This window comes from Podarcis liolepis (assembly GCF_965112155.1).
Source record: "Podarcis liolepis genome assembly, chromosome: 1".
Lineage (NCBI taxonomy): Eukaryota > Metazoa > Chordata > Lepidosauria > Squamata > Lacertidae > Podarcis > Podarcis liolepis.
In genome coordinates this window covers 103,318,475-103,343,443 of record NC_139554.1, presented here as the reverse complement: position 1 = coordinate 103,343,443, position 24,969 = coordinate 103,318,475, and the positions used below count along the sequence as shown (strand labels likewise).

General features: G+C 42.9%; 1 protein-coding gene and 1 long non-coding RNA gene across 51 annotated transcripts in view; both read left to right on the top strand.

The window, feature by feature from the left end:
• The first annotated feature begins 3,469 nt into the window (after positions 1 to 3,469).
• LOC310703335 lies at positions 3,470 to 11,676 on the top strand. The gene is made up of 2 exons (XR_014524086.1): positions 3,470 to 6,403; positions 11,424 to 11,676. It is a non-coding gene; the product is annotated as an uncharacterized lncRNA (long non-coding RNA).
• A 754-nt stretch (positions 11,677 to 12,430) lies between these two features.
• Positions 12,431 to 24,969, top strand: part of NEB (nebulin) — a 153,718-nt gene continuing 141,179 nt past the window's right edge. For all 50 annotated transcript variants that reach the window (XM_083492334.1, XM_083492306.1, XM_083492338.1 and 47 more), the window contains exons 1-4: positions 12,431 to 12,801; positions 13,457 to 13,553; positions 16,295 to 16,355; positions 21,241 to 21,282. In XM_083492334.1, the coding sequence (XP_083348460.1) occupies positions 16,323 to 16,355; positions 21,241 to 21,282 (75 nt within the window). In that variant the 5' untranslated portion in view covers positions 12,431 to 12,801; positions 13,457 to 13,553; positions 16,295 to 16,322. The remainder of the gene's footprint in view (positions 12,802 to 13,456; positions 13,554 to 16,294; positions 16,356 to 21,240; positions 21,283 to 24,969) is intronic.

The following is a 24,969-nucleotide window of genomic DNA, read 5'->3' as shown; positions in this document are numbered from 1 at the left end:
GAAAGCGGAGCTAAAGTCACATTTTATTGGGTATATTGTTTCACAATCTTCAGATTATTCAAAGATTACTCAAAACAAGCAAAATATTGTTGCATCCTGGGAAAACTTAATCTGTGGACAGATACGGCTCCGGGCCTTTATGCACAAGAGAAACAGACCGCTTTACAAGTTGGTTGTTTCTTGTTTAACCTCTGGGGACGTGTAATATTGCTTGCTCATTGGTAAATGTGGAGTCAGTGCTTCATGTAGAAAATTAGATGAACCTCATTTTGGCTGTTGTGTGATATTTTCTCCCAGAGATAACTCAATTTACCTAATGCATAAAAGTTAGAGAGGGTTGCAGAGCCCCTCAGATTGGCAGACAACAATTGGGAGTGGATGAAAACAGCCTTAGTTCTGAGGTTTCTGTGGTAGTCTCAAGTACAACATTGGTACTGTTGCTTTTTGAATGCTTCCTTCCAGTATTAGGGAAATAGCTATGGAAAGCTTAATGAGGCTACATTATAACTGCTATTACATATTCTATGAAATTATGAGATCCTCCACCAAAAAGAGGCTCAAGGCATATGACTGCAAGCAAGAAGGGCTCACCCTGATTGAAGCCTGCTAAGTTGGATTGTTTCTTCCCATATATAATGAATTCAATTGCTGTACAGCCTCCTTTGTTCAGTCCTGGTGCTTGACTTAAGAAGAAATTATTACAAAGAGATGGACACGCAAAATATTTTCAGATGTGCACACCATGCACTGCAAGAGAAGGAAAGCATGCCCATACAGCCTTCAAGGAATTACCAAAAATGAAACAGAAAAACGACCCTGCCAAAAAAAGGATTGATAAAGCAATGGAGTGGTATGGAAAAGAAATAGATTTGCTGGCCGCTTGCCACTTTAAAGAAGACTTAATTGGAGACTACGTATTTCCAATGAATCAAGGGAAGATACTAATAAGATCACAAAGTGCAGTAAGGTAAAGTGTTGCTTGCCGCTGAATGCATCACACTATCCATTGGGGACCTGTGACACTTTTGCAACTGCACAGTGCATAGCAATCGCACAAGCAATGAATATGCAGTCACAGCTGCAGTTAAGGCACATGGCTGTCTCTAGGGGGGACCCCTCCAGACTGGCAGTCCAGGGTCTAATATTACCTGGCTGTGCCACGGTGTATAAGAACTACACTTGGGAAATGAGTTTGTTTTTAGCAGAAGAGGTGATAAACTGCCTCATTCTTTTGCAATAGGAGTTATGCAGAGAAGTTGACTTGTTTTTGTTAACTCATGAATTTCCTTTACAATAATAAACAGTGCAGGATTAAACCCTGTGGAGGTCCCCAGGCAGTCAGAATCTGCCCCCCCCCCCAATTATCTCAAAGCTTATATTCAGCTTGATTGTAATTTTCTTTCAAGATCAAATCAATATTATTTTGATCTGTTGTTGTGGGGCCCATAGGCAAGTGTCTACTCTGCCTATTTGGTAATTCGGCACTGTAAATAAAAATGACTTAAGAATGGTACTCAAAATTATGATTTGTCTCTTGGATCATGTATTGCAAATCCTCGGGTAGTAAAATGCCATGGCCTGGCTCTCCTATCTACCCACCCCAGCTCCTGGACTTCCAAAGTGGCCGTATTCTTTGTTGTCATGTCTCATTTTGGTTGATTGCAAATTACTATTACAGTGGTACCTCAGGTTAAGTACTTAATTCGTTCCGGAGGTCCATACTTAACCTGAAACTGTTCTTAACCTACTAACCACTTTAGCCAATGGGGCCTCCCGCTGCTGCTGCTGCGCCGCTGCTGCACGATTTCTGTTCTCATCCTGAAGCAAAGTTCTTAACCCGAGGTAATATTTCTGGGTTAGCGGAGTCTGTAACCTGAAGCGTATGTAACCTGAAGCGTATGTAATCCGAGGTACCACTGTAATTACAATTATAATTGTAATATCCTGGGAACAAAACTGTAAGAACCGAATAGTTAGCTAGGCAAAATAAGTTCTTTAAAAAAACTAGCGTAACACAATAGAACAACTTAATAACTAAATATTAGATATTTGTCCAGGTCTCCGTATTCTCTGTGTGCACAGCGTAGTTCTTTTTCAGTATAGCCCCCTTACACACATTTTTTTTCTGTAAGCCGAAATGCTGCATAATCCATATGTCTCACATTTTCCTTAGGCAATTGAATGAAGTGAGGCATAATATGAGCATCAGCTGAAGCTCTGGTCTCTATGGGCTATATTCTATAACCCTTGCTCAGCCATAATTCCTGTTCCTCATCTAATATTGATGCACCCAGGAGCAAACAGCTGAATAAGGCTGTGTGGTTTATTGCTAAAGAAGCCAACAGGGTAACATGATGGATCAAAGTTTTACTCTGATCCACTCTATTGTGAATATTGTGCTTGCTTTGTACCTTTTCAGCCTGCAAAACGACGATGCGAATTTTTATTGTTGCACTGCTGTTTGCCAGCAATGTTTCTCAGAGTGTCTTGGCTGTAAATGCTACTGGCAGATGAGGAGGGGGGTTTCCTTCTAAGTGGAAATAGTTGGGGGAGCAGGCATACCTTTTCATTTCCACTCGCCTTGGTGCCAGTCAAGAGTTTGTTGTCCTTCAGCAACTCCCTTGACGCCCCTTCCAGATGACTCTGGAAATTTTAACAACTCTTGCCTGATATCAAGCCCACGTCATGACTGCTTTTGATCTTCCTTTTCTCAGTCAGAAATGCCTCCCAGTTGTCATACTCAGAAAACATGATACTGTTATGGTGTAGCATTTTAAGCTTTGGTGGCAGGCCTGTAGGCACCCTGCTTTGCTTAATGTGCACCAGGGAGTGTTTTCATTCATTTTCTTTGCAATTATTGCACGGGCAATGGGGTAGACCACTGATCACTGCCTAGCCTTTAAAAAAAAATGAATTGACAAGACCAGGTGTAGAATTTCCCTGGTCTACGGAAAAGACAGTATCAGCACTATGCTGGCGAATAAGCAGCCTTGTGTCAGGCTGTCTGCCATCTTATGCATAGCAGTGCTAGAATTCATGCTTGCTTAGTGCTGTGGAATGCAGAAAGTGACCCCCGTGAACACATAGCAGGCACTTGCATTTAATTAAAAAGCAAGCTTACTTTGAAACCCATGAATTACCTTGGGAGAACTGTGGTGAGCCATTTTGATCACCTTTTGAAGCGCTCAGCATTCTGACGTGCTTAGCAATTTATCGATGCATTTAACATTGCTGAATATTTAGAGAGCTGATATTTGGGGGAGGGAGAATAAAATGATGTTATGCAGGAATAAATTTTATGTTTTGTTTCCTTGGCAGGATGGCTGTACCACGCTAACGAATGGTTCATTCACTTATTTTTGCAATTGAAATCTTGTTGCATTGTAGTGAATTTGGAAGTTATAAAGTAAAAATTCATGTAAGGAATTCCTGTTTCAGGGGCAGTCAGACGTGTTTATTGTTGGTATATGGATAAGGTAAAGGGACCCCTGACCATTAGGTCCAGTCGTGACCGACTCTGGGGTTGCACGCTCATCTCGCTCTATAGGCCGAGGGAGCCGGCGTTTGTCCACAGACAGCTTCTGGGTCATGTGGCCAGCATGACTAAGCCGCTTCTGGCGAACCAGAGCAGCACACAGAAACGCCGTTTACCTTCCCGCTGGAGCGGTACCTATATATCTACTTGCACTTTGACGTACTTTCGAACTGCTAGGTTGGCAGGAGCAGGGACCAGGCAATGTGAGCTCACCCTGTCGTGGGGATTCGAACCGCCAACCTTCTGATTGGCAAGTCCTAGGCTCTGTGGTTTAACCCACAGCGCCACCCGCGTGAAATTCCCGTTTCAGGGGCAGTCAGACGTGTTTGTTGTTGATATATGGATAAATGACCCCAATCCAATTCTTGTCATAAGCAGCAATAAAATGCTAGTTTCACCCACTTCATGCAGTGCTGATTAGCATTGCAATATCTGCACCAGCTTCTGTGCGTTTTTCTTGTTGGTAGATGACTGTATCCCGAAAATATTATTATTTGTTAGGTCAAATGCAACAGTAGCTTGGTTATCTTTAACATTACAATCCTATGTGTCTTCTCATAAATAAATCCCAGAAGAGAGTATAGAATTTTAGCCTAAGCGAGACACTACAAAGTGAACTGCGAAGATTCAGGCAGATATCTTCTGGTTAACTTTTTTGTTGTTGTTGCAATGTTTCAGATGATCCTAATCCAGGTGTTAGATTATTGTTGTTTTAGAATTCCCACCTACCTTTCTCCATGGATCAACTACCTGAATCCTGCCCCCATTTGTTAGGCCAAAGATTTCTTACCTTCGTCTGTCTTTGGCTCAACAGCAAGCTTCAGAATCCAGTTGGCCTCAGCCCAGTTTTCAAGCCACCAAGCTGCTCACTTTGGCTGCTTACATTTAACTTGAGAGCCAAACATTTCTGCCAGAAACCAAATGAGCCTTCAAGATTTACCCACAAAATCAGCAAGCGAACAATGAGTGTGATTTGCTTCCTGTTGGAGTCAGTGGTAAAACTTCAGTGTTGTTTAATGAAGCTTGAGTATACTCAACCCTGTAGAAAACACAAGAAAACCTTGTTCTGAGCACAGGCTGAAGACAAGGCTTAAGAAATGTAGTGCTGTGCTGAAAATCCATCTTCCAGTTTCTCAAAGGTGCATGAAAGAGGCTTATGTTTTTCTGCGTTGATTGCAGGGCACTTTCAGTGTGTGCATAGGGATGGGTTTTTTCCTTTTATTTAACTCACTTTTAATAGCAAGCGTATCTAATTCACACTTCCCTAAGCAGTATGTGAACTTAAAATGCAGTTATCCTTCAAATTTAGCGCTTCTCTGAATTTTCACATGCATTTTTCCATTTTGGAATTGTGCAAAGATGTGCGTAAAAATGCACATCTTTGGGAAGATGTACAAAAAAATGCATTGTCCTGGGGAAAACTGCTTGAAGATTTGTGTATAATTGGAGTAATGCAAATTAAAATGCAGATGAACTTTTGTTAGGACTGAGGGTTTTTTATTAAAAAAATGCTAACTAAATGTGGAGATGTAGCAAGTTGAACTTGGAAAAATGAGAAACAGAGATTCACAGGTTTGGCTGTCTCTAGTGAGCTTTAACTGAGGTGCGGGAATCAGTAGAAGCTGGCTACCAAGCACCTGATATCAGTGCATTTGCTAATTTTTGATTTTTATTTTTTACATGAAGTCCTTCCTCTTGCCTTAGAAAATCAAAATCCCACACTTATTTCTTTAAGAAGATTTAAAATAATACAGCTGGAAAAGTTAACTGTGAAGAGAAGTACATGAAATTGAGCTACTAGTAGTTTGCAATGTATTTTGCTGGAAACTGAAAAGAAATCTTCACTGTTTTGATTACGAGCCTAAATTTATTTGAGTAGAATTAAGCCACTATCAAGTCCTGCTTCAATATTGGGGGAGCAGCTGAAGCTTGATAGTGATGGAAGCAAATGGGTAATTACTTTGTAGAGCTTTAATTTTTTTGTTGTTTGACAACATCAGCTATGCAAGCATACTTGAAAATATTAAAAACTGATATTTAAGTGAATATTGGAATAGGCATAGGCGCTGCTGGTCTCCTGTACAGAAGGCAATGCTAACAGTTCCATTATTTATTCCTGGAAATAATTTTCCACAACCAGGCTGGAGGCTCTTTCCCTGTTGCTTCCCATCAAACCTGTTGGTAGAGGCTCCTAGAGAACAGCCTCTCTACAGATGATGATTATTCATTATTATTCAGAGTTCATTATGAAATCAATGTGTTCTCCATTTACGGATTGCAGTCCTCATTTCCTCTCAATCTTGAAAAGTTATTGCATTGTCTCTGCAACTGCAGTATTCCTTACCTAGGAAAATAGTTTTCTACCAGACAGCAACACACAATTAAAGATTTACTTCTAGTCACACAGACTTTCCATGCTTTAAACTGTTTCTGCATGCCTGATAGGTTAGAGAGAGAGAGAGAGAGAGAGAAAGTTTGTCAAACATCCTAATCAAATATTATGAGCCCATGCAGTTTTGCATTTTAAGCTTACAGAAATCATAGCACTATCAGCTGACAACTAAGTCAAATGGGCAGGGTACTACTACTACTAATTATTACAATAATAATTACTACTACTACTTCAGCAATAAAATGAAGCTTGTTTTGCTGCCCCAGTGTTAAAGAACACTTACTTAGGAATTAGCCACGGGGGGAAGCCTGCAGGATCTTGCTTCTGAAAGGATCTTCAGCCTTCACTTCTGAATTTATTTTTCAAGAAGTTCCCTAGTCTCTTCCTTGTGAAGATTTGATGAAAAATGTACTGGAGATATTTTGACACAATTGCTGATATAAGGACTGGGTGAAAAATAAGTCTGCACCAAACTGGTAAGCAATTAGTACTTTTTGTTGTTTTTGATATTATTTAAATATATCTGTGTTTTATTAAAGTTGTTGATTAATCAAACTACTTTAGACAAAGCATTTGTGCTTAGCTTTTTTGGGGTGTTCTGCATTAAAGAGGGGTTCATAAGTTTCAGTTTTGGGTGCATCATTTGGTCATGTCACCCCAAATAGGTATCATGAAGCTGAAAATGCTTCAGAAAAGAGAAATCAGACTTAGAGGAGGGTTGGGATCTATTTCCTGAGAGGATAGCCTGAAGAAGGGGGGTATCCCTGCAGAGCCATACCCACTGAAGCCAATTGTCGGGGATGATGGGAGTTGTATTACAGCAGAATCTGAAGGGTCCCCCATCCCTAGATGAAAGCATTTGGGGATTTTGATTTTAGAAAAAAAAAGATGACTAAGGGAGACTTTATAAAATTATGTATGATTATAAGAAAAAAAATTGCAAGATGATGAGAAAATGTATGGTGTACAATCAATGAATTTGATTGCCAGGAAAGACATAGGACAATATTTCACATAACATATAATTTAGAGAATTTACTGCTACAAGACACAATACAGTGGTGCCTTGCAAGACGAAATTAATTCGTTCCGCAAGTCTCTTCGTCTTGCGGTTTTTTCGTCTTGCGATGCACGGTTTCCCATAGGAATGCATTGAAAATCAATTAATGCGTTCCTAGGGAAACCGCCTTCAGACCAGGTCCGGGGACAGTCTGCCCCGGACCTCGTCTGAAGGCTGGGGGGGGGACCAGGGCTTTTCTTCCCACCCCCAGCATTTTAAAAAACCCTGGGACAGCGGAGGACTTCTCCGCTGTCCGGGGCGATCTTAAAATGCTGGAGGGCGGCATTTTAAAATCGCCCCGGACAGCGGAGGACTTCTCCGCTGTCCGGGGCGATTTAAAAGCCCCTGGGAAGGCAGGCAGGGGGGACAAAGACTTTCGCCCCCTGCCCGCCTTCAGAAGGTGTCCCCGCCCCCCTCCCCACTTCGGAACAGCTTTCCGAAGTGGGGCGGCTGGGGCAGGTGTCCCCGCCCCCCGCCCCACTTCGGAACAGCTTTCCGAAGTGGGGCGGCGGGGGCAGCTGTCCCCGCCCCCCCGCCCCACTCCGGAACAGCTTTCCGAAGTGGGGCGGCTGGGGCAGCTGTCCCCGCCCCCCCCTCCCCACTTCGGAACAGCTTTCCGAAGTGGGGCGGCTGGGGCAGGTGTCCCCGCCCCACTTCGGAACAGCTTTCCGAAGTGGGGCGGTTGGGGCAGCTGTCCCCGCCCCCCTCCCCACTTCGGAACAGCTTTCCGAAGTGGGGCGGCTGGGGCAGGTGTCCCCGCCCCCCCTCCCCACTTCGGAACAGCTTTCCGAAGTGGGGTGGCTGGGGCAGCTGTCCCCGCCCCCCCTCCCCACTTCGGAACAGCTTTCCGAAGTGGGGCGGCTGGGGCAGCTGTCCCCGCCCCCCCTCCCCACTTCGGAACAGCTTTCCGAAGTGGGGCGGCTGGGGCAGCTGTCCCCGCCCCCCCTTCGGAACTGCGTTTTAAAATGCTGGGGGTCGGGAGCGAAGCGCTCCCGACCCCCAGCATTTTAAAACCTCCCCGGGACGTCTTTTGCAGCAAGGGGCTGCAGGGAGATCGCTATCTCCCCCCAGCCCCTTGCTTCAGAAGAGGTCGGGGGAAGCGGGAAGCGAAGCGCTTCGCTTCCCCGCTTCCCCCGACGTCTTTTGCAGCAAGGGGCTGCAGGGAGATCGCTATCTCCCCCCAGCCCCTTGCTTCAGAAGAGGTCGGGGGAAGCGGGAAGCGAAGCGCTTCGCTTCCCCGCTTCCCCCGACGTCCTTTGCAGCAAGGGGCTGCAGGGAGATCGCTATCTCCCCCCAGCCCCTTGCTTCAGAAGAGGTCCGGGGGAAGCGGGAAGCGAAGCGCTTCGCTTCCCCGCTTCCCCCGACGTCTTTTGCAGCAAGGGGCTGCAGGGAGATCGCTATCTCCCCCCAGCCCCTTGCTTCAAAAGAGGTCCGGGGGAAGCGGGAAGCGAAGCGCTTCGCTTCCCCGCTTCCCCCGACGTCTTTTGCAGCAAGGGGCTGCAGGGAGATCGCTATCTCCCCCCAGCCCCTTGCTTCAGAAGAGGTCCGGGGGAAGCGGGAAGCGAAGCGCTTCGCTTCCCCGCTTCCCCCGACGTCTTTTGCAGCAAGGGGCTGCAGGGAGATCGCTATCTCCCCCCAGCCCCTTGCTTCAGAAGAGGTCCGGGGGAAGCGGGAAGCGAAGCGCTTCGCTTCCCCGCTTCCCCCGACGTCTTTTGCAGCAAGGGGCTGCAGGGAGATCGCTATCTCCCCCCAGCCCCTTGCTTCAAAAGAGGTCCGGGGGCAGCGGGAGGCGAAGCGCTTCTTCCCCGCTTCCCCCGGACGTCTTTTGCAGCAAGGGGCTGCAGGGAGATCGCTATCTCCCCGCAGCCCCTTGCTTCAAAAGAGAAGACCCGCTGTCCCCGGGGCAAGCTTCGTTTTGCGAAGCAAGCCCATAGGGAAATTCGTCTTGCGAGGCAACTCGAAAACGAAAAAACCTTTCGTTTTGCGAGTTTTTCGTCTCGCGAGGCGTTCGTCTTGCGGGGTACCACTGTATATGGTGGTGGCCGCAAGCCTAGATGAGGAGTTAGGTGGATACAATAGGTTCCACAACAAAATGTTGTGTGATGTGCTCCAACCAGCCAGCAAGTCATTCCCTTTCCTAGAACATTCCATTCCATTCCTTTTCCTCAGCCCCCTTCCCACTTTTCCTTCCAGCAGATATTTAGCATCATATCACCACTGAACATGCTCAGTCCTCATTGATTCCCCCCCTCCAAGTTTTTTGTTCTGAAAACCTTGGGACTCCATCAAGCCTGCTGAAAACTTCCCTTCTGTGGATGAATGGCCCCCAAGTAGGGTTCCTCTTGCCTGTCCAATGCAAACGTAAGTGGGGATTCTTGAAGAGCGAAGCTGCTATGTTGAACCTGGGACTAGATGATGCGATTGATTCTTTCCAAATCTGTCAATGGAAGGATTGTAGCTCAGTGTTCGAGCATCTGCTTTGCGTACAGTAGGTTTCAGGTTCAGTCTTTGCCATCTCCAGACAGGATTAGGAATGCCCTTGGACTGAAGCCTCGGAGAGCCAGAGTGAACATTACTGAAGTATATGGACCCAAGAGTCTGATGCAGTGCAAAGCAGCTTCTTAGGTTCCTATAATTTTTGTTGTTTGACTGGATGCATGTATTCATCCACATACATGACCTTAATGCTGGGGCCTGATCCTAAAGTGATCCTATAAATACGTCCTCTTGGTGGGGAGAAGGGAGAAATCACGGTGGGGAGAAGGGAGAAATCACAGGAACTTTAAGACATTGGATACTTCTGGCTGGGAGACTGTGCTACACATGTTTTGAAGGTCATGGTGGAGGAGAGAAGCACCCACCCACCCACATTAAGACCACCACTGATAGTGTATTATTTGGTGTACAGGTCAACAGGAGAAGGACTGAATGCAGTTGAACAAATCTCACCTTGCTGATGGGTTTCCTGGTGGATCTAGGGAGAAAACTTTGGAACAAAACTTAGCGTAATTGAGAATGCTTCTATCCATGTCTTAAATTTGGAAACTGAATTCATCCCTCAAAAGACTTTTATGAGGTCACCATGTGCACATGCTTATTTGACGTCTTAAGCTATGGGTGGCTCGTTCTGCATCTGTCTTGAAGCATCTTAAAGTACTGTGGTGTCACTCAAGTGTGTGTCTCACCCTGCAAATCAGGAAGCTTCTGGGATGTAAATAAAGCTTTAACATTGTGGTTGACTGAGAGAGGATATTCGTAGTCAGGCATTATAAGTCGGTCACTTGATTTTGAATATGTCATGCATATGAGTATAATAATCCCTGATTGGTTGTATTCCTTATGCTAAGCAAAAAGAAGAAGCACCGAAATATCCTTTGCTGATGGACGGGGTGAAGCAAACAGACAATGGCTTCCTTCAAAGTCAACTTTGGAATTCATGGCTCATACAATATTTCAACTCGGAGCTTACTGGTGTCTGCTTTACTCTTCCAGCTCTCAGGATAAATGATACCAGACCTGTCCATAATACAAACTTCGGGAGTGAGTTTGAGGTACAAACCTACAACCCCATTGGTGCAACAAAAAGGAAAATGGCATAACACATGAGCAGGCTATGGGTTGCAACCTCTGAGTATCTTGCCCCTTCTCATGATGAAACTACCCTGAGATCCATACTATGGAACCACCTCTTTATAGAGGTTCCTCCCCTTTTCAATATGTGCCCAAATCCCTATCTGCTCCCAAGTGGCAGTTGCAAGAGCAAGTTGTGTTTATATTGGAAGAAATGCAAGATGGGAATGGTCTACAGCAGATATGAGGAGCCTATGGTCCTCCAAATGTTGTCGGACTCTACTCCTATTAGCCCCAGCCAGCATGTCCAGTGGTCAGGGATGGTGGAAGTTGGAGTGGTCCAACAACATGTAAAGGATCGCAGGTTATCCATCCTTGACATTGAGGATTGCTGTGAATAGGTTGAAAAGCTTGACCAATCATATGTGCTATCAACATATGTTGACACTGAGTATAGAAATAAATTATTGCTGAATTACATTACAAAGTCAGATTAGCTGACAGGGAACTAGAAGACAAATGAGACGTGGCTTCTCTATTTCTAAACGTGCATGGAAAACTGCATCTGGCAGCCCCTCTGCGAAGTTATAGGCTACAGCAATCATTCTACTCCCCTCCGTGTTTCAATTGAATCCAGAATCCAGCCCAGTTTGAATTAGCGCTGTGCTAAAACCAGCTCCCTGATTTCTCAAAGTTTTCAACCTCTGTGAATAAGGCTTCTGGTTGTTGTTGTTTTCTGCCTCTTTATCCAAGACATTTTAGAATTTCTTCATATTCTCAGTGGGCTTGGGTGGTGAGTGTGTTTTTCTTTCCATTAAACATGTCTGCCATCTCCCTGATCTGAACTCCCTGCCTCCACATTGCAGGAGGTATTTCATGACACCATCCCCAAGCTTTGATGGAAGTATATGAAGCCAGGGTGATTGGCCATTCAGTGCCTGAGATAGGAGCAGTCACTGGTTTTGTTTTTCTAAGTGAAGCCTTTTCTTTTACCTTAAACTTTCCACACTGATTTTTTTTTAAAAAAACAATACTACTGATTTTCAGCATTACAATGACATGAATGTACATTTATATGTTCAAAACCAAACGGACCAATCAATAAAATATTGAAACGACGACAGTGGTTCTACTGCAGTTATTTCACACCAATATTGGGGAGGGTTGGGAGAGGGTAGTTGAAGGAAGAGGTGTTTAGGTGTATTGATTGGCTTACCTATATCATTCTCCCACACTGCATGAAATGATGTATAGAGCTGAGTCCCTTTTCTGTGGACAGTCTGCCAAAGGCACTCACTCTTGAAAAGCGTCAGAGGCCTGAGCTCACCCAGTTGCCTGAGATTTGGGGCACAATTGACAGTTGGATGCCATGAGGTTTTCAGAGAATGAAGAATGGAGGCATCTGGGAAGACTGCGAAAGGAAGGAAATTCAAAAGTATCCTTGGCCACCAAGAAAAACCCTGCACCCCAACTGCAAGAATGTCACCAAACGTTTCTCTCCTGTTTCATAATAAAACGTTTCTTACAAAGTGATGCAGAAGTCATTTTCAGGGCAGCACTCGTTTGAATGGCTGAATAGGCCATGTTGACTGGTGTCCATTGGGCAGAAAGCAACAGTAGGTGGGACAGATCCAATGAGAGGCTGAGAACTAGTTCTAAGCTTTGTCTCCATCCTACTCTGTGCTGAGTCCCAAAAGGGCAATGCTGAGACTAAGGATGGAGAAAGCAGCAAGAAGGGGGGCAAGTGGGGACTGACTGAGGATAGACTGAGGTTGACAAGGCACCAAGCACCACACTCCTCATGGACTAATCCTAGGACTCCTCCCTGCCTTTGGCAGAATGCCGCCACAAACCATGCAGAGCAGGGAACTCACATTGCTCCCCACCTGCAATATCGCCCCCAATTTTTTTGTACAAATCTTGTTGCAGTAATATTACGTATTTTGCCAGCAATCATAATTTGGCTGAGCTGATACCCTTGTAATGTTTTGGTTAGAAATCAGACTAATGGCAAGTATGTGCTGCTTTCCTTTGTGGCGCTGCTGAACAGGTGGCCGTCCAAAGGGTCACTTTGTATATTTAGTATCTGAAACTTGATCGAGACCGAATCTGATTGGCTGCCCCAAGAACATCATAATTTAGGAGCTGATGCATCAGATGAATGCTGCTTTTGCCCAGCGTTTCTCAGGAGGGAGGACAGTTGGAGAGGCTTTGCTGCTAAGGAAATTTATTTAAATATTGCTGGTAAGTTCATTTTTAAAAATGTTGTTTTGTTTTCTATAGAATTTGTCTTGGCCAACTAGCCAGTTTGTCTCTTCAAAGACTTTGTGGCCTGTTGGGACTTCCATCAGAATAAGAGCTAATAAACATTTATTTTTTGAGCATCTGTTTATTTTCAGTGAGGCAAGTCAGGAAGGGATTGTATTGGATAAGGTTTTACTGAGGAGAGATGAGGTCCTGGCTGTGTAATCTCGGGATGGTAAAACATAGGGACTTGGTAGATAAACGTTCTCCTATTTAAGTAGCTCTTGTGTTTTATTTCCTCATAATTTTGGCGAGTTTTGTTGGTGAGGCACCACTTTTAAATCTTATTTTATTCTACCTTTACTGAAGAAAATTGGCACTAGGAAGGGACAGTGTCTAAAGAGCCTATATTTAACCCACAGTACTGGATTGCCACTTGCCTCAGAAGGAATTGCTGTTTAGCTAGCTAAACAAAACCAGCCAATCGCTCTGAGGTATTAACTTACATGGCAAATATATTTGAACTAGGAAGCAGCTGTTGCAAACCTTCATGTCCTTGCCCGCATTAGAAAAAGGGGCTGCAAACCCCGGGCACCGCAGGGCCTGCTGAATTCACAGTTCTAATGGATTCATTCATTCATTTTATATTTCCCAGGTTTGAGAGGAAAAATACATAAAGAAAAGAGGCACAGAAGCAAACAACCCTTAAAGGCCAATGGTGGGAAGACAGAAGTTAACTTCATTAACTTAAGGTCATTTGAAATACATTGCTGAATTTGCACGTGTGCTGAAATTAGACTATTGTTAAAACAGCCTTGCAAGTAAGACCAAAAAAGTTATTTGTTCATAAAAACAAGTGGCTGCCATTTATATTGATGTAAATGATGGTGTGACATTGATGGTCTGAAAGAAGGAAGCAGGCTGGGAAGAAAGAACTAACTATTCTAGTTTAGATAAGCCGCCTTGACTAGTCACCTGCAGGCGACTTATATTCACCCTTGGTGACTAGGCAGGAGGCTTTTTCTAAGCTTGTGTAACATTGCTGGATAGGAGAATTCTCCACTCTTAAGGCCTACATCTCAAATCTTCAGCAAGCATATTTGACTTCAATAATAATAATAATAATAATAATAATAATAATAATAATAATAATATGGCCAATAATAATTCATTATTTATACCCTGCCCATCTGGTAACATCATGTTCTGTGATACTTATTTTCTGGTTGCTGGAGATAAAGTTCAAAGCATTATGGCTGTAATCCCATGGATCAGAACTGCATGTGATATTTCCACCCAGAAAAGATTAATGCGGATTAACCACTGCTGGTGTTTTGTCTTGTGCTGGTAGCCGCTGCCAGCAGAGTGGTGCCAATTGTTTCTCTCCTCCTATAGGCTCTTGCACAAGGTAACAGATGCATGCCTGGGAATTGCTACGGGTGTGACTGAAAGTTTCCCACCAGTTCTTCAAAATAGAATCACATTAATTACATGGGGTGCTCTGTTTGGCCAGAAACATACTTCATACTTCAACTTATTTTGCATGTCACAAATGTCCTAGTCACAGAAGAAAATAGACACAATTTTGAATTCACTTAGTTAGCTCCACGTACTTGCTTACTGGCATTCTAATAGATTAGAACTAAGTACTAGGAGAATCCTCCAGTTTGCACATCAAAAAAGCCAGTGTGATTTAGCTGGACCTAGTACCTTTTGGCCATGAAACTCAGTGGGTGACCTTGGGCCTAGCTAACTAGAACAGTGAAATTCTGTTGCTGACTTATATAGCAGCCCTCTTGAGGGAAGAGGGTAGTGGCATCATATCTGCAAGTCCCATCCCAGTGTCTTCACACTCACAGGAGACTTTTGAAAATTGAGAAGATATGAAGTAAGCTTTTAGTTATATTCAACTCAATGCAGTTAAAAGCTTTGATGTGACTGGGAATCCTGCATTATCAGGGTTCCTTACTGTGTTGGAGGTTTCTAAGTGCATTTAGCTCTATGTGCTTAGAACTCCTCTTTGGATCTTTCTGTCCAGTGTTGGGGTGCAGCACACAGGATGCAGGTTGGGGGGGCATGTCCCCTACATACCCCTTCTCCATCCCATGTTGCTTGTACTCTTGAACAGGCCAAAATGTGAAAGGTAACTTTCATAATTCAACTTAGTAGCATCAGAAATATGCAAGGCTGATGTATGGAAAGAGGACAGAGTTTCAACAATTAATAATTGGTTGCCTAGAGTTGGGGTGGGCAGACGTCAGGCATATGAGGTCCACTGTGTGTTGGGTGGTGTTGTTTTTTTACTAGAACCCAAGATCTACCAACCATATGCAAAAAATATAGGGTGGGATTAAACTAATGAGTTGTGTCAGTGGAAACCCTGTGCAAGGACTTCTGCTTCCACAGTGTGGCTTCCTTCCCCTGAACCCCTAAAATTGGGAGAACCCTTGGAACAGTGTGTAGGGGTTGGGGGAGAGAGGGGGGTTGTTCTGTCTGGCAAGCCAAAATGCTTGCCTTGATGGAACAATCGCCTTAGCACGGTGTTGAATTCCTCCCATGTTGTTGAAATGAAAGAACAGAGCGTACATTCTAAGCCTAGGAATTTGCTTTCAGTACCAAAACCAAACTGCTCACAGTCCATTTGCACAAAAGTCCCCTCCTGATGAGCTTTCTTCATTTCAGGCACCTCATTTTTTTTAGGGGGGGGGGACTAACTTTGTTATAGCTGTTGTTGAACCATTGTGTATCAAAAACAATTGCCGATCTACTACAAATCACCCAGAGATCTGTCTGATATGCTTTCTGCCCAGTGCTGATATAGATATAATTGAGAAAATTATATAGGAGGAAGAACTAAGGCAATCCAGTGTCTAATTTTAAAATAATTATGTTTTTATATAGTTTTGGAAAGACAGTTGGTAATTGTATGGTTTGGAAACTAAGTAGAAAGATGCTTTGCAATATTGGGTTGCAGTCAACCAAGTTCTGCTCAAAGGAGACCCACTGAAATTAATGGACCTAAATTGATCACGCCCATTCATTTTAATGGGTCCGCTACGAGTAGAACTAACATGGGATCCAACTAGTAACTTTTTTTTTTTGCAATGATACCATATTTTCTTCTTCCTCTTCCTCTCTCTCATAAGTTACTGTATATTTATATTAGTATGATATTTTAACAGCATAACAAAATCCACGCATATCCTAGTTTTGGGTGGTATCCAACTAACAAGTCTCATCAGGCAAGGATTTACACTTGTGCAATGGAGCTTTCCCCTCTCCTCATCTTGTGCGTTAACTGTAAATCTGTTCTGGGGGGGTTGGGGAAACCCCTCAAAGAGATTTAGAGGGTGTGCAAGAGGAGGAGAGGGGGACAGGGGTAAATCCTTGCGCTGATGGGTACATTATTTGGATGCCTCTCTTTGATTGCTAATGCTCTGTGGCATTGAGTTCATTGCGCTGATGTTCATTTTTCCACCTCTCTTGTGGCCAGCAAGTAGGGGGAAAAACACTCTGCAAAGATGGAAGAAGAAGAATATGAGGAGGTTGTGGAGGTAAGACCCCAAACATTTTGACTTCCTGAATTCTTTTGTCTTGAGAAATGTGGGTTAAGTTATTGCTTAGAGGAAATACCAACAACTAATAGCAAGTCAGGAACCTGAGATTACGGCTTCTAAAATGTGACTGTCTCCAGATTCAGTATTCTGACTGGCCATTTTTAGAAGTATATATGTATATGGCTGACCTCTTGCAGATGAGAAGAAAATTCAGCATGAGAAGAAAATGATGGTAATGATCCCCATCTTAGTTCCCTCACCAACCCTTAGCCTTCAATCTGAGTTAAATATTTGCAAAAGTTCTATGTAGTTGATCATGGAATTCCCATTATTTAATGATATTATTATTGAACAAAATGGACATTAAGGTCAGTGATCTAGTTTGGACATGGCTACTTGTTAATAGGCAGCAGGATTGTGGCTGCCTATCAAGGGCTTCCTGGATCTTTGTGTAGCTTTTTAAAATCAAGTCCCAGCCATGAGTTGCAAACAACACCCATATGCAAACTCTTTGTAATCACTGGGTTTTCTCAATGGGTGTGTTTGGGAAAGGAAACATAGTTCAGAGGTAGAGCATGTGCTTTGCATGTGCAAGGTTCAAGGTAATATTCTCTAGGTAATAAAAAGGTATAGGTACCCCTGACCGTTAGGTCCAGTCGCGGATGACTCTGGGGTTGCGGCGCTCATCTCGCTCTATAGGCCGAGGGAGCCTGCATTTGTACTCAGACAGCTTCCGAGTCATGTGGCCAGCATGACTAAGCCACTTCTGGCGAACCAGAATAGCGCATGGAAACACCGTTTGCCTTCCTGCCGGAGCGGTACCTATTTATCTACTTGCACTTGACGTGCTTTTGGACTGCTAGGTGGGCAGGAGCTGGGACGGAACAACGGGAACTCACCCCATTGCAGGGATTCGAACCGCTGACCTTCTGATCGGCAAGCCCTAGGCTCTGTGATTTAGACCACAGTATCACCCGCGTCCAAGTAATACTCCTATCTTAAACCCTAGAGAAACCACGGCTAGCTAGCGTAGACAATAAATGAGCTTGATGGGCCAATGGACCAAGCCAGCTTCCTTTGTGGTTTGGCTCAATGTCATCTAATACATATGAGCCATGACCACTACCCACACTGTGCCAACAATTGGAGGTTGAAGCTCACTGTACATATTGCCTGTGAGTTTGGATATGCTGTATAAAGGTTTTATAGGGTTGTGTCCAACTATGTTATATTCAAAGTAGACCTGTCAAAATCAATGGGCATGACTAACTTAAGTTCATTGATTTCAATGTGTCTACTCTTCATATGACTTAGATATACAAGCCGGTCAATTCTGCTGTAATAGTATTATCTATTGTATGTTATCGATGACAAGTGTCACAATCAAGGGTATCTTTGACCATAATATTTTCCTTTGTTGCAGTGGCAAAAGCTGTTGTATTTTTTCACATATTCATACCTACCATGTCATAATATCTGGTATTCCTGTCTGTTCTCTCATCACTGTGTGTTTCTCATTAGACTAATAATTGTTCTTTATTTCACAGTGTCATTTTTAATTGACTTTGAATTGTGCCTATGTGGGCTTGTTTCTCCAGATGTCTGTCTGTCTCTCTCCCCCCCCCATCTTTCTTGAGATATTCATAGCTGGACTAAAACATTATAAATAAAATGGCAACAATTGCATCTGGTATTAGTTTAAAGCTGCATAGCCCTTTCCAGAAACATTAAAAATAGCTCTGGTCTTCATCATTGCTTGCCAGTTATACATTACTCTCATGTTTTAACTCTGGGCGAAACAGATTCATGTTCAGAAACAAATTTAACATATTGCTGAGCAATGAAGCATTTGCTCTCAAGGAGCCAAAATCCAAGGGCATGTCATGGATGATTGTTTGCGTGAACATTTTGTTTGGGACATCTGGCTCTACTGGTTTATGCAGAACCTGTAGGTCAGAGATAGGAAACCTTTCTTCTTAGTAAAGGGCTACCAATCTCAAGTTGGCCAATAGACCACAAGGAAAAACGTATGGTTGTGCTCCTATGATGGCACACATATAGTTTCTCACAAGCTCTCTGACAACTACACGCACATCTGCTTATGAATGCCCATGCCTATGCATATATTCTCATTTATAAATAGAATTAGTACAGCATTCCTACAGGCACATGCATACACAGTGAAGCTCTCTTCCCTCTCTCCATCTACATTCTCTTTTACTGCCAAGTACCATTGGCAGGCTGTGAAGAAAAAGCCAGGGGGAGAATTCACTCCGTCTGTTCTTGTAACCCACCCAGGCATACGGTGGCATTTGCAGCTTGGGAAACAAGCACATTTTTCTTCTAGAACAAAGTTATTTGCAAAAGCATGCATCAGCTGCTGGTGTTGGCAATGGTGGACACTGCCTTTAGGTGGCCAGTTTCTTCAGACTTCACCTTGGGCTAATGTGGTCCATGGAAATGTGAAGGGTCATAATTGGACAACGAGTCTGAGATTCTCCATCCCTGCTCTATATTCTATGGGGGGGGGCTTTTAAGATCAGTTTTTTAAGACTTTCCATATCAAAGAAGAACAAAAAACCAATAAAAGCTCACAGCATATAAACCTATACATTTGGTTGCAGCAAGCACGCAAACCAAGTGAATCAACAGTAGAAAATCACTCATAAATCCATAAGACACAAATAATGAATAATGAATGTTCAGTTTGATGTAATGTGATTTATAATACTAAGAGCAAGTATAGCCCAGTAGAGAGGCATCTGGACGTAGCTACAAGTCTAATAATCTATTTATATCTATATCAGTTTAAATGCAGGTGACCATGTCATACTGTGGATGAGAGATACAAAAATAGATCATAGTGGCTCTTGCGTCATCTATAGTATATCATCACCAGAATATACCATACATGAAATTATACAAATAAATTTAAAGATGTGTGGTAATTCTCGATGAACACTCTTGTGATATTGAGTGAAGTTTGAAACTGAGATACACTGAGATGTTGATTAATGCAAGCTCTATCACTCAAATGTCTGAGAAGATGCTGGTTGCCACTATCAGTGATAGGTTTTATCTTGATAATGTTGTGAATCAGCTTTGGGAAATAATTTTGAAGGATCTTTTAAGAGTTAGAGCAGGCCCATCAGCAATATGTATACAAATTGGATTTTATACACCAAGACAGAAGTTATAAATCAGCAACACTTGCGACAATAAAACAAATTCAGTCCTAGGGTTGCTGACAAAACATGTTCCAGTTAAGCATTTTTGGCTCTTTCGGATCTTCGTTCAGTTTTGGACATACTTGACTGACTGCATTTGTGAGAGTCCACACTCCAAACTACTCTGATTCTATGTTGGTACTATGGAACGCAAATGAAAATGCAGACTAGAGAGCTGTTCACATGAATAGGAGTTTGGACCTGCATAATCTGCACTGAGTAAGCTTTGAGTAGTTGTTGGCTAATTGATTTCTCTCACAGTTTTAGGGTAGCTCTTTAGCATGAAGACCGACATACTGATAGTACTAAAGGAATTTGGGCATGTTACTATCGGGATTATTTCCATGGGGATTGCCTAGAAGTTGTGATTAGATTTGGTTAGGTTAACAAGATTCTGGAGGCCATGGTTTCTATTTTATTAAGTCTATGCAGTAAGGATATAATGCTTAAATTTTACATGGTGGGGCCTGATTCTTTCTTCACTGTATGGACAATAGAATACTCCAGATAAATGATTAATCTTAGGGGAGATCAGCCATACACCCTTTTCCTCATGAAGTCAACATGTTGATTTGGGCCTTTCAAAGGTTATTGCAGTTTCCAGATTTAAAACCTTCGCCAGCAATCAGTTTTGCCAGAGGGTCATTTTAAGGAAAAGGTGGAAGTGGAGTAGGCAAGCCCCAATACCAGTCCTAACTCATCCTTTTTATTTCTGGGCTGGCAAATAGATGTTGAGGCTGAACCTTTGCAGATATTGGATTTGTTCCATATGAAATATGAGTCCCTGATCCCTATGGGAACTCAGTTCAGGTCTGACATAGCCAGCTGCAATACTGGATACTTCATGAAGTTTTAATGGGATTAGTTCACGACATACGTAGGAGAAATGAATCAAAGGTACGAATGCACCTTTAGGCTCATTGATCATTCATCCTGACTGTTTGCAGGGAGATTAGATGACACCAGCTATTTACTGAACATTCATTCTGATTTGTTTGTGGTTAGGTTGACTCACATTGCAGCAAGCAAGGGTTATCTCACTATCCCGTGCATTTTCCTGTCACTTTCTTTATTACAAAAAAGGCCAATTGGGGCGAAGGGATTGAGTTTGTGGTTCAAGAGCTCTAAACCAACTTTAATTGTGCAACCTGCTAGTATGTTTTCCTGACTATTTCCAAGAGCTGTCATTTGAATCTTTCTGTGAAATACGTCTTCCTCCCCATTCAAAAAACTAGTACCCCATGGCAAGTGGGGCTTCAGCTGAGTGTATGTGTATAGGAAACTCTGCAAGTGTAGCTAGAGGTATACAGTCTTGGGTCTTTAGATGGGGCTCTGTACAGTGTCCAAAACCTATGCTGCTGGGAGACAAGGTATTTCACACTTGCTACAGCCTTTTGCATATTTGTTGAGGGTGATCTGACCTTGAAAACCTACTTATGTTCATGAATTGCTCTTTGCTGCAGTGAAACGAATGTTTGTAAACCTTCACCTGTTCCTTTGCTGGTGGGAATCTTCAAGAATTTTCCAGCAGAATATGACCTCTACTACCAAAACATTTCTTCAGCCCTACTTTTTATTCTTTGAGTCAAAGGAAAAGATGTGTCTCTTTGTGAATGATATTGTGAAAAATAACAAGGTCTCTCCTTTGTTTATAGTACTACATTGAAGAGGAGGTCATTGAGGGTGAACCGGGAGAGGTAAAAGCCTCTGTTTTATGCGCAAACCCCTTGTTTCGTTATTTTTAATGCTTTTTCAGGGTTTTATGTGTTCCCACATAATAATCCACTGGGATGTGAAATTCATCCAGTACCCCATAGAACTGTGTGATCAATGACTTAATCAAGAAATATGGCTTGATTATTAATGCAGAGTATTAACACAATATTCAAAGAAGTACTTTTCTCCCCTGATGCTGTGTGGATGGCATTAATTTGCAAAGGGCTCTAATGGCATTGTATTCTTTTGCTCCTGTAGTTGTTATTATGCTCAGTGCTTTGTACGCTATTAGATTAGGTTTTTCTTGCTTCCCTTTGGATGGATGCAGATTCAGAGTACAATCTGCATCCCGGAAAAATCATTAACTAATATTTCATGGGCTTTAGTGGTTATGACTATACCTCTCATGTTGATATCATGATAGCGGTGCTTCAGTTTACAGAGAACAGTGAACAGTACTCCTTAAGAACCACGAAACGAAAAATGTCATTTAAAAGAGGAATGGAATAGATTCAAAATAAGAGATGTACCAAAGTCTTCTTCCTGCCTACTTTTATACCTGTACACATCAGTCCTGTATCCATTCATTTTGTGGTGTCATCCATTTTCATCATGCACGCCCCAATCTTGCGTTCCTATCTTTTGTTTCTTGTTTATGTGATGGCGCATCTTCATGAAATTACTGCAGAATTTATAAAAACAATTTGATTTAATCGATTCTCCAAATGTTTCTGTTTTAAATCTTTACCAGATGAAATATTTCTTTCAGTAACATGTTATCTGACTCGAGAGGGTGGTAGAGTTCTGCAAGTAAAACAGAATCTATAAAACAAGAACAACACAAAATAAGCTAATATGCATGGAAATTTCTCACTTACAGAAAGCTCTGTAGCTTATACGGGCTAGTTGAATCTGCCTGAGATGTTATCCTAAAGCAGACATGTTTTTATAATCCACTGCTAGCTGCACCGAGCTCATTTTTGTTTCCTATGATCGGTTGTCACTTTTAGAAAAAATAAAGTATTTTATAAAAAGTTTAACAATAGATACTTAAAATAATTTCTGAAATTTATTTTATTGCTGTTTTTATTTAGAATCTAACCATGTTTAAAACATGACTATCAGTGTAAGCAACAACAACAAAAAGCTAATATGTTGTGTACTATATATATCACTTTCAGGTAAATTATATATATGCTGGTTCAGTTTTATGAAGTAAAGTTAGCCTTATACATTATTTTTTAAATGACCTCATATACATCTTGCAGAGACACTGATTATTCTTGTTTAGCGATTCTCTGATCATGTATTCTGGTGTAATCTCACTCATTTTAATCTTACTAAAGGTTATTCCAAAGTATAACAGTTTTAAGAGCGTTTCTGCCCTCTGAGCCTACCCCATCACTGATCCACATTCAAAATTCCTCTTGACGTCAGCGGGAGTTCTCTGTGTGCAATGGTGGTGCGAAAAACTTGTGAAATCCAACCCCTGCTGTGAATAACCTGAAACCTTTATTTAGAAAACAGTCAACCTCTTGAACAGCCAACCTGTTTCTCATGGAAACAGCTTGGGTGATGTGTGTCATGTTAATATAATAAGCAGATTAAGGCATTCCTCAAATGGAAAGGGGACTTATATTGGGGGGGGCAATGCAATAATAATAATAATAATAATAATAATAATTTATTTCATTATTTATACCCAGCCCATCTGGCTGCAGTGTCATACCTCATTGTGTCCTGCACTGCACCATTGCTAACTCATGGCTGATGCTTCCCAGGAGTCCTCTCTGACACATTCACAAACAGAATGTGAACCAAAATATTTGTGAATACCCTGAAAATTCTAGCAGTGATCTCTGCAGTCACGGTGATAGATTCTACAGCTTCTGAGTGAATTGACCCTGAAAAAGCTATTGTAAATACACTGTCTAGATAGGGTGGCCACTTATAAATCTCCTTACAAAAGAACAAATGCACCACCATAAAAGGGGGCAAAATGGCACCTATTTGTATAACATTTGCATATGCTAATTTATATGTGTAAATTTGATGCAAATTCAAAAAATAATTACTGCAATTTAAATAGAAAAGAATAACATCTCACCACTGTGGGGAAGATTGTGACCGGGTGACCTGTGCAGATGCTAACTCAGGTTTCCTCAAACTCGGCCCTCCAGATGTTTTGAGACTACAGTTCCCATCATACCTGACCACTGGTCCCGCTAGCTAGGGATCATGGGAGTTGTAGGCCAAAAAACATATGGAGGGCCGAGTTTGAGGGAGCCTATGCTAACTGGTGATGATCTTTTTAACGCTCCCCCTCCGCACAAGTCTTTCTTTAAACCACAGATGGAATGGATAGAAATGTCGTCTGTCAAGCCTTCAAATAAAGGACTGCCCTCTGTAGGGCACATGGACGCACTATCCCAAACATATGGTCGTCACAGATTCCTCCCCTTCAATCTCCCACCCCCTCACTCCCCAATTAGTCCAATTGCATGTTTTGATTTTTACTCCATGCTGCATATGGAGAGGAAAGCTAGGGCTGGGAGCTGTCCATTGAAAATGGAAACCCGGGTCTACGGCAGCCCACATTGGAAACATTTATTTTTTGCCCATTTTTTTAGCAATAGTTTAATTTTTATTTTTATTTTAGTTTGCCAAAAAAAAAAAAAAGCGCTGAACAACTTTTATGTCCGGATTTTCACTTTTTGAAATATGGCAACCTTAGGAAAGCTGTTTACAAGACTTATCCCAAACGTGTTAACTCAGTGAGTCCTTTCAACCACCACACAGGTACATTAAGTGATTTTATATTTTGTGAGGAAACGGTGCAAACAACAGTCAGTACAATCCATTGTTGGAGTGAGGGTTAATACTTTTGTTTTCTTTTGCAGTATGCATGAAAACTGTTAGAGACTCTTTATGAACAAGCCCATGTGTATCTGGCTTGCGCTGCTCTTGAAATGCAGTGACCTGATTCACATATCACATTAACCCATGGTTAAAATAATGTTTTAACGCTAGTTAAAATATGAAACCATGGGTGCTTCGCTCCCCTCCCGTTCCTACAGCACTACTGGGAAGCGAGTCACAGTGGGGCTTGTTGTGTAGTCCAAACCTACACTTGTGGTTTCTTTCCCCCCAGACAAATCACTAGGGGTAAACCAAACACCAGACCATGGTTTGTTCCCTAGCAGCATGACAGAAGCAGAAGTAAAGGCAAAGTGCAACCAGGGGCGGAGGAAGGGGGCAGTGGGGTGGGCCTCCCCGGGTGTCATCATTGGGGGAGTGACATTCGGCTCGTCGTCTGCCCGTGACTCCCAAGCCTACTACGAGCCGACAGGGGAAGGGCGGAGCTGTGCCGACTTGCCAGTGGCCTCCCCCCCTTCCCCCTTCATTTTGGCTGCTCAGGGGAGGCTTGGGAGTCACAGGCGGGCAGTGCGCTGTTGCCCCCGCTCCTGGGCTGCTTCCTGGGGGGGGGGAAACCTCCCCCAAGCTGTCAAAAGGAAGAGGGAAGGGAGGAAGGCTGCTGACAAAGCGGCACAGCTCCCTCCTTCCTGCCCAGGAAGCAGCCCGCCATGAGCCGCTCGCTCTGCCCCACTGGGTGTCTTGCCCCCTGGGACGCTCGCTGTGGGCGGCGCCTCCCTGAGACACTCACCCCG